Below are 10,088 nucleotides of genomic sequence, written 5' to 3'. Positions count from 1 at the left end.
CAATATAATCCAATAGAAAGAAAAATAAAGTAAATTATGAAGTGTTATCCCCAATAAACCTAGTGTTGAAAAATAAAATAAAAATTAAAAAATTGATTAAAAAACAACTCAAATAAACCCGGATTAACATGTCAAACCTATAACCCTAGTTATGAGATGTAGATAACCTCATAAAAAAACAAATCGAAACAAATTACAAATCCTAAATCCTAATAAATTCAAAAAACAAATCGAAACAAATTACAAATCCAAAATCCTAATAAATTCAATATTAAAAGATGAAATTGAAGGGAAAAAATCAATTAGAAAAAGAAGAATAAAACTCGAATTGACTGGTCAAACCTAGAGTATAGGTCATGATACTAGGATAACCTCATAAAAAGTGAAATAAAAAACATTGGAAAGATCAATCCCAAAGAAGGAAACAAAGAACTATTCAAATGAATGGTATTTTATGAGAAGTACAATAAAAACCCTTTTTTATTTTTTGTTAATTAATCTGTCAAATACGGGACCCAAGTCATGAGATGAGTATAATCTTATAGAAAGTAAACCAGAACAAATTATGAAGTTTAATTTCCAATAAACTCAATGTTAGATTATGAAATTGAGGAAACAAAGTTAGTTAGGAAAAAGAGAAAAAAATTCGAGTCAACTAAATCAATTGCTCAAACTTGCGGTCCAGATCATGAAACTGAGATAACCTTATAAATAATAAATTAAAAAATTCAATTTCTAATAAATTTAATATTAAAAAAATTTAAAAAACAAAATATTATTTAAGCAAATAATAGCCTTACCATGTACCATACATATCTGCCTAAAAATAGAGAACTATGACTACATTAGGTAGTCAAAATTTTATAAAGGCGTAAAATGTTTCAAAAAGCAATTTAAAGATTTTCATGGGAAGGATTAATTTATTTATGAAAAAGTTCATCTGTTATACTATAGAGGCCTTACCTTTTCTTTAACTCTATAAACACAGTTGTTGAACATAACAGCTGCCTTACATTGCTCACCCTCAACAACATCTAAGCTTTTGAAAGCAGCAGGCAAACCAAGTCCTCAAATAGATCTCGCCGTAGCCAAACTAGAAGCTACCTTTAGGATTTTTTTTATTCTTCATATCTATATTGCTAACCTATAAAAAAAATGAGTGCTAAAAAATAGAAAGGTGATCCAGTAAAATATAAGTTTCAAATCAAAAAAACAAAAGAACATCATAAAGGACTAAATATACTCAAAGGGTTAAAAATAAAGGTTTGAATTTATCTTTATTTTATAATCTTTCTATAAATATAGTGTTATTTATTGAGAATTATGTATTAAATATATTTAAAAGGTTAGATATTCAAGTGTTTAGTGTTTTCAACGTTCAAATCTCTTGGACGATTTTAATTATCCTTCTTTGTCTTTCAAATATTAGCATGTGCCTTTTTAGGAGTTAATTACACCAATTTAGGTCCTTTATAATTGAACATAATCTAATAATTCACATTATGATTTTGCTTGAAGGCCTATTATAAATTTTGAATACCTAACTCCTTATTAATATTGTTGTTGTTGATAATTAATAAGGCAAAGCCCAAAGTAAACGAGAAAAAGCACAAGTAAACATCCCCAACCAACATTGAGCAAGTAACGAAGGAAGGGTCACTAAATTAGACCTCGGGCTCTCAACTATTAAAGAATAATATAAATTATATATTGAGGCCTTACCTAACAATTTAAACTATTAGGTTGGGATGATTTCTTAACATGGTATTGAAGTCTTGATAACCAAACAATCACGAGTTTGAATCTCATCATCTTTATTTATTTGATAAAAATTAAGCGTAAGATAATATGGGCATGCATAAGTTTCAAGTCCAAAGGACTTTCACTTGAGACGGTGTGTTAGAGAATAATATAAATCATATCTTGGGACCTTACATAATAACTTAAGCTAGATTGAGATGGTTCTTTGACACCAACCATTAACTACTAAATTAGCAAAAGCATCAACTACCAAATGTAGAAGTTAATTCAAATAAGCTATCAGTCTTCATCTAGTAGGTCCTTAATGATACAAGTAAAGATAAATCTTATTGTTATGTTTAACGAATACCTCTTCTCAAGCATCTTAATAACAATTTGGGATTAGTCAAAGTGTTTATAAACTAGCTTAGACACCCACAATTACAAAAATAAATAAATAAATAAATAACATCTTGGAAATCTGATGGAACCAAGACCTTACAGCAGGCAACCTTTCATCTAAGAAAAATCTAACACATAAAATAAAGCTCATAATTCACCCATGATTGTTGACCATACTCCTAGATTACCTATAAAATTTACATTCTAGGAACCACCACCACCGCATATTAAGCCCTCAAAACTAGCATGACAAGGTTAAATTTGGAAGCTCCATGAATATGAAGAGCCATGAGGCTCTTCCCAAGCAACCACTTCTTTTATCATTTAGAAACAGTAAAAATTCCATTAGTTGTCTTCCACCATGCCTAACCTCATCAACAAATACAAAATCTCCAGTACTAATTAATAATACACTGAAGAACAAAAATGACACCCTTGTCATTTGAGTCTTACGATTGAGCTAGACTCTAATGCACAATCCTATCATTTAAGCCCTTGATAATAAATTATATTTTGAGGCTTGTTCCAACCATTATCGATAACTTTAGCACACACCAAAGTTACTACAAAGTTAATATAGTATTGTAGTTTTTTTTATGCTTACACATGATTTGTTAGTACAATGCCTACTTTTTTTACCATCTCTTTACAACTTATCTCTTTAATAAAAGCCTACATTTCTTGGGAAAGGTAATCTCCTACCAATCTATCTCTCCAATAGCGCATACCATTCTCACCAATCACCCTTAAATGTCAATATTCTCACTAATAAGACAACGTGGCATAACCAACAACTTAGTTTTTTAAGTTACCTTCAAGAAAAAACAATTATCCTACATCATTACTCCACTTTTCATGAGTAAAGCTCATACAAACAAGGTGTATAAATATCATAGATCATTAGATAAATACACATAAAACATAAGAAAAAAATCTATACAAGAACACATAACAATCACAAATACATTCATTATGCTTTTATTCTCCTTTTTCGTATATAATATTTCCCTTCTATTATTTGCTTACTTATGCATTGGAAGTAAGGTCTTCTGTTTTGATAAAAAGATTTATTTTACAAGAATATCAAGGCTAAAAATAAAGCTCACGTTCAATCCTAAATGCTTTAACCCAAGACACAATCTTGAAAAGCTCAAATTTAATATGAAGTTTATACGATTTTGTTAATGGCACTATCTATGAGAATTTTTAAAATAAGCTTGTTCATTCCATTTTCTAACCTCACCAAACAATTCTTTATATAGATGACAACTTAGAAAAACTAGGATATGGAATGGTAACCGATCTCTCTACTGTAAATACACCAACTCCTCCAAATCTCCAACAAATCACCCATCAACTAAAAGTGTTCAATGATGTTGTTATAGTTATACAATAATAACTTCACACTCTTCCACTCCCTCAACGAGAAACACAACACCTAGCTACATTACATGCACCACTAAATGCATATAAACAATAACAATTTCCTGAAGGAATAGGTTAGAGTGACATGCAAAAAAGTAGGCATGAGAACACTCATGCTCCAATCCTTTAAACAAGTTGTCTCCTCTATGAAGAGCATTCTCAAACTAGACACTGCAGACATGAACTCTAATGATAAAAAAAACTAGATCAAGTCCTAACTAGAATACTGACTTTTTCCATTGATCTCCTTTAAGTCTTACTTGTATGCTCATCATAAAAATTAAAAAAAAAACAATTAAAAAACCCTCCATGATAAGATTAGTAATTGTATGAACTTAAAGAATGAACATCGCCTCCTATCAAGTGGAAGGTTTTTCACTTCGTCATTGAATTTTTCATATTTGTCTCTAAAATTATTATGCCTCTATAAATGCTAACTTTGACAATTATATGGATTTATAGACCCCATAAAGCATATATAAAATGTGTGAAGCATCTTAAAGCCTATAACTCAAGACAGCGATGTTATGTTCAATGTCTTTTCGACAACATTATATGCATTTGCTCGAGCATGGTATCATAATTTAGAGCATGACTTCACTTTTTAATTTTATGATCTCAATGCTAAACTCATCTTTATTTCAGTACAAGTTTATTGGTGAAGACAAAGTCAGAAATCAAAACTTAATTTTCAAGTATGATGAAGCTTCGAACTTAATTTTTAATTTTTTAATTTTCCACTAAAATTCACACAAGTGCAAAATATAGTTGAAAAGAGCACAACAACTGAAGTCATATTGACTGCGTAGATATGTGGTAGAGAGATATAAAAAAAATTTAAAATTAATAAGGTAAAAATAAATAACACTGAAGAAGGAAAGACCCTAGGAGTCTTATCCAAGAGTTTTTATTATCAATATTTGTAACAGCCTTTAGCTAGAATCAAGACAAAAATACAATGGATTCAAGAAATCTTGTTTCTTATCAACAACAAACCAAAGAAGATGATAATAATAATAATAAAGAAAAAAAGAAGCAATTATTGAATTTTGGGTTCTAAACTTTTTTTTTTAGTTTTGATTTCTTAAACTTGTTATGCTTCTTATGTCATGTAATTTTGAAAATTTTAGCTTTCAATTGCTAGAAATCTATGGTCCCTTTGGGGTTTTGATCATGATATTTCATCATATTCTTTTATTATATGGTTTTGTTGTTTGATTAATTAATATAATATAAAGGCAATTGCTTTAAGACTTCTCTCTATTAATTTGCATATTAGATATCTAATTTGTGTTCCTAATTAGACTTTTTCCTCGAGTCGTTTTAAAATTTGTTTTATGTAAACTTTATATTTTTCAATTAATTTTATCTTATTCTTTTAGAAGAAGCGAATCAGAAGACTTTCATACCTGTAAAGGGAAGGAATAAAAGAGTGCTTCAGAATATTAGAAATATAATGATTGTTCCCCTTCATAGCATCTCTCATACCTTTTTGTGCTGTGTTTTGTTCCTGCAAAACTCAAAAGGAAGATAATGGCGAGAAGAAGAAGATATTTAAAGACATGTTGTACAGTCAAAATACCTCCTCTACAGCTACTTTTGTTCCCATGACCAAATACACTTACAAGGGCAATTCGAGCATAAAAAGCCCGTATTATTTACTTAACAACAAACTTGAAATATGTATCTGTGGCAGAATACAAAATTGCCTAGTTTGGTCAGAAAAAACATACGATATTGCTTCAGATTTAAGAGAAGCACAGAAGAAATGAAGGAACAATAACAACTGTACAATCAACCAGCCAACAGAGTCTCTTGTAGCAAAAAGGGCATTATAGCTGCTGAGTACTCATGAATCGCTCTCTTTTTCTATAGGGTGTACCGCGTTGCCCACATCAAAACCTTCAAATGAACCACTTTTCTTAAGCTCCTGAGGCTTGCTCAGCATTGTCTTCTGCTTCCTCCGATACTTCAATAGCAGCGTGATCACTTTCCAATGGATTATTCGGGTCTAGAATGCAGGCTGAAAGAAGGTGAAGAGTCAAGGGAAAGTGAAGTGTCAAGGGAGGGGCGGGCTGAGTAGGAATTTTTCAGGTTTTTCCTAGCTTTCGCTCGCCATCTTTTCAGCCCTTCGATCACATCTTCTGTGAACACAGCTGGCCTCATTGATGTACCCATCTGTTTTGCAAGTCACATTTAGAATCAAATTCTTGAATATATAATCACAGTTAGTTGAATAACCGCGCTGTAATGGTAGCAGTTCTAGGTTAATCACGTGTTTTCTGTATGCTATGAAATTTGTTTATGCTATATAGGATCTGGTGATCATTAACATATGCAGATGCATACCTGTGTGACCAAAGCATATAGAGGTAATGTCACATAGCCACAGAGAAAGTGTACCAGCACTCCCATGACAACCCTTATGACAATGTCTTCAGTTCGTCGGTGGAAGCATGATCTAAACCCAAACTTGTACTGAATTTTGAAGCAACATTAGAACGGGAATTTTTCTTCCTTCAAACAAACTACTAGAAGAAAATTTAAACAATAAATCACCAATGAATGCTTACCCAAGTCCATGTGAAGAATGCCAATTGAAAGGAGTTCTGCAAAGCCCAAAATACAATTTAGAATAGATTCAAACAGCCATATATGTAGTTTTTCTTTTCTTTATCTTTACATATACAGAATTGCTGTGCTGTTTTAACAAAAAAAAAATAAAAAAAGGAAAAACTGGTTAAGGGATTGAAGAATGACCTGAAACGATATGAAATGTAGGAGTTGGAGAAGCAATTTAGGCCTGCCAAACCAGAAGAGATGGTCGCTAGGCCTAACAAGTAAAGTTCCTTTAACAACATGGGATTTATCATGGCTATCTAAGCACATTAAAGTTATGATGGCTTGTAGTTTTGTCCCAACCAGCAACAACATCTGCAAAACACAACACCAAGTTCAACATACAGGTTCTTCACGCACAATTACTTGAATCTTTTTTAAGAATATCAGTAATTATTGGAGTCGATTTACTTACCACTAATGGAATAAATGGAAGCCAGTAATAACTGTAAAATTCTACACGCATACATAGACAAAAAGTTTAGGCACACTGTGTATTCAGGTATATATAGAATCTGATTAAATGAAGTGAGTGTGTATTTGAACATACTGTGTGCATTGAAGAATATGAAAGAAATAGCAAACATCCAAATCCAGAAACTGCAAAAACAGAAATTTAGGCAAATAATTAAGTTTCCAATGTTTGGGTTTAATGTGATTATAGTGAGCTTTCAAGATTGGAAATTATTTTTCATCATCAGGATGGCTACCTTATCCCCACCACCACTCCAAAGTCTTTATCCAAAGCTCTTCTAATGTATCTGTGAAAATCGAAGTTGTTGTCTTGATCAAAATGGGCCTGCACAAAGAGCAGACAAAAAACACCAGTTTGAGTTGATGAGAATTGTTCAGTATCCTTCCTTTGTAACTTTGTCCCTATTTTCAACTAGTTGAGGTTGGTATCTACCATGATAAATCCATGTCTAAGTGTGAAATAATCCACTTTGGAGACAGAACCATAGAACTGTCTGAGGAAACATGCCTGCGAAAGATTAGCAAAACAACAACATTACAGAAATAAGCAGATAAAATTTAAACATGATCTAACATTCTTTTCCTTTTTTCTTAACTAACCGGCCAGCGAAGAACTGAGTTTTCATTCCAATATCTCAAATGCCGCTTCCCAAATGATGTTTGATGAGTGAGCTGGAATCTCCTGGGATCTGTGTATGATCAGTAACAGCAAGATAAGTAACAAACTTCAATAATTCAGTAGCTCATCTGATGTTGCTTTCTTTTATATTCCTTAGACAAAGTTATTAAACATGTCCCAGGCCGGGTAATGAGTTCATTGATTCAGATTGACCAAGTCAATTCAAAAACACATATTTTTAATATTTAATTTAAAATAAAAAACAATATCATTTTAAAAATAAATAAATAAGCCGTTACTGATTTACACCATGTCAATTCATACCCAGATTAATTTAAAACCTTATCTAAGCTTGTAGCATTGTCGGCATTTGGAGCCTAGTCGGCCTGATAAGCTTGTATTCTAATTTTATTTTATTTTCTAAATTGTGACCAATATAACCATGAAATTTTGCAAGTAATGTAATCACAAATTTAAATCATGTCGAATTACAGACACAGATATTTTCGATTTAATGATGAAAATTTTAGGCCATAACATTGATTCCTGGGTGAAACAAAATTAAAAGGGTCCCAGAAAGAATAACGCGACCATTAATATTTAATCTTACCTGTCGAAAATTGATAGTCCAGTGTCCTTGTCTCTGCCTCCCATGATTCCCATCTTCTCATCTGAAAGCAAAACGCAAATTTCAAATACGAGTCCAACTTTCCTATTTCAAAAATCACTTAAACTAAGGGTTCACATGTATATGTGGGCATATTTCAATACAACTTCCATGTCTTTTTGGTGGCTTTCTTGAATCGATTTTGTTCTCAAGAGTAGTAAAAAATTTAATAATAGATTATGGAAATATCAAAATTGTAAAATGAGAAATTTTGGTTATATATGTTAAAATATCATTTTTAATATAATAATTTAAATTATTAGATAAAATTTCAGGATATCGTTTATATTATTATATACTTTTAAATGAAAATTCTTTAATAATAGATTATAATTATGAAAACATCAAAATTATAAAATAGAAAATTTTGATTGTATATATTAAAGAATTTTTTTCAATTAAATAATTTAAATTATTAGATAAGAGATTTTAGGATATAATTTGTATTATTTTTAATATATATTTTTAAGTAAAAAAATTTTAAACTTAAAACTTATATATACTTGTACTATTTTATATTTAATTTTTATAAAATATATAGAAATGATGAGATTCAAACTTATAATTATTTAATTATTAAAATTTTAATATTATATAAAATAATTATTTTCAATTCAATAATTTAAATTATTAAATAAAATATTAGTATATAATTTATGAAAAGAAAAGGCAAAATTTACCTTGGCCATCCCTAAGCCGAATGTGAGAATGCTTGACACAGAATGGAAGGAAGCCAGCACAAAAATCAAGTACCGGAGTTGCGTCATACCTTCCGTGGACATCAAAGAAGCCTTTCCCTGTTCAAGAATCCAGTCGAAATAAACATTAGTGTTAAAGATTGTTCTTCCAAATTATATAACGATACGTAAATATGGGTGTACAAAATTATACCTGCTCTGAACATTTGGTTTCTTGTTCACTCCAATCACTTGAATCCACGCTACCACAGGGAAGAAAGGTTTCGCCAACACTCTTTGGGATACATATTTTTGCAACTGGCTTTTCCAACACAGTCATCAACAATGAGATGAAACCCAGTAGCATCAACTCTATACAGACAAAAATTAATAAAGGTTTAGGTTTAGTAATGAATTAGCAAGATAGCAATCTGTGAGAAATTATCTTTACTGTTATATCTATATTTTGCAGTGTACGATCACCTGTTTTGATCTTGTACAGAGCCTGAATGAGGTACTTCCTCCTTTTCTTGTTGAAATACTGTGTCCCCAAAAAATAAAGAAGTGGGAAGTTAATACCAAATGATCAACGGAGATGATAAAATGAGCATGCTTGTATTTCAAAAGGGGTGGTTGATCAATATTCTTGCGTAGTTGCATGTCAAATTCCGAGTGTTATATGCACGTACCTTAGCTAAAAGATGGAGCAAATACTCAATAAAGATGGATATTAATATCAAAAAGAAGCAAACAGTAGCCACAGCCCATGTTGGTGTTTCTTCAAGCGTTTTTGCTTCTACAGCCATGACCTCGTACACGACTATTTCCCTCTCTTTCTTTCTTTCTAGTGAGTGATATTGGATCCTCAATTGAGTAGCCTATGTTCTGTACAAGGAGAAATAAATAACACTAGAGGATTCGTTTTCCATGGAACCTCTGTGTTTCTCTTTCGTGCTAGCTCCATATATTTCAGGTGGAAGTGAAGACAGCGACAGAAAAACTCTGGGTCCTTGGCGGTTCTTTGAAATCGATGCACGAGTGCTGTCCGACATACCGCGTGAGCAACGGAAGCAGTGACGCGCATGCTGAAATGTCAAGTAGTAGAACGGTTCCAGCCCATCAAATTGTAACGTGTTTTCACTATTGTGGACTTCATTTTCACTTTACAATCACCTGTTGAGGACTAGTCAAATTCCTATAAATTTTGGTCCCATGAACTGCTAAATAATATCTTCGAGTAGACGTTCATAGAGAAAAAAAACCAGGCCGTTTGTTTGTTAAAAAATATTTTTTAAAAAAATAAATTGTAAAAAAATAAATTATTTTTTGATATATAATAATGTAATAAAAAATAAGTTGAAAAATAATTTTCAGTATTTGATTATGTAATAGAAAATAAGCTGAAAAATAATTTATTAATGTTTTATTTTTTTTAAATTTATTAAAATAATAATAAATAAATCTT

General features: G+C 31.1%; 1 protein-coding gene across 1 annotated transcript; it reads right to left on the bottom strand.

Moving 5' to 3' along the window:
- Window positions 1-5,489: 5,489 nt before the first annotated feature.
- On the bottom strand, window positions 5,490-9,671 carry LOC105127975 (MLO-like protein 12). Its single transcript, XM_011029458.1, has 14 exons — window positions 9,313-9,671; window positions 9,107-9,164; window positions 8,838-8,995; window positions 8,627-8,743; window positions 7,890-7,950; window positions 7,261-7,349; window positions 7,094-7,168; window positions 6,897-6,985; window positions 6,737-6,786; window positions 6,602-6,642; window positions 6,328-6,501; window positions 6,141-6,176; window positions 5,917-6,045; window positions 5,490-5,745 (listed from the first exon to the last, which is right to left on the bottom strand). The coding sequence occupies exons 1-14, from the start codon at window positions 9,427-9,429 to the stop codon at window positions 5,569-5,571; spliced, it is 1,371 nt and encodes a 456-aa protein (XP_011027760.1). The 5' UTR covers window positions 9,430-9,671; the 3' UTR covers window positions 5,490-5,568.
- Between the last annotated feature and the right edge of the window lie 417 nt (window positions 9,672-10,088).

This window comes from Populus euphratica, unplaced genomic scaffold, assembly GCF_000495115.2.
Source record: "Populus euphratica unplaced genomic scaffold, PopEup_1.0 scaffold15.1, whole genome shotgun sequence".
NCBI classification, from domain to species: Eukaryota; Viridiplantae; Streptophyta; class Magnoliopsida; order Malpighiales; family Salicaceae; genus Populus; species Populus euphratica.
The sequence above is the reverse complement of the archived record's forward strand: the minus strand, read 5'-3'. Positions and strand labels throughout refer to the sequence as shown.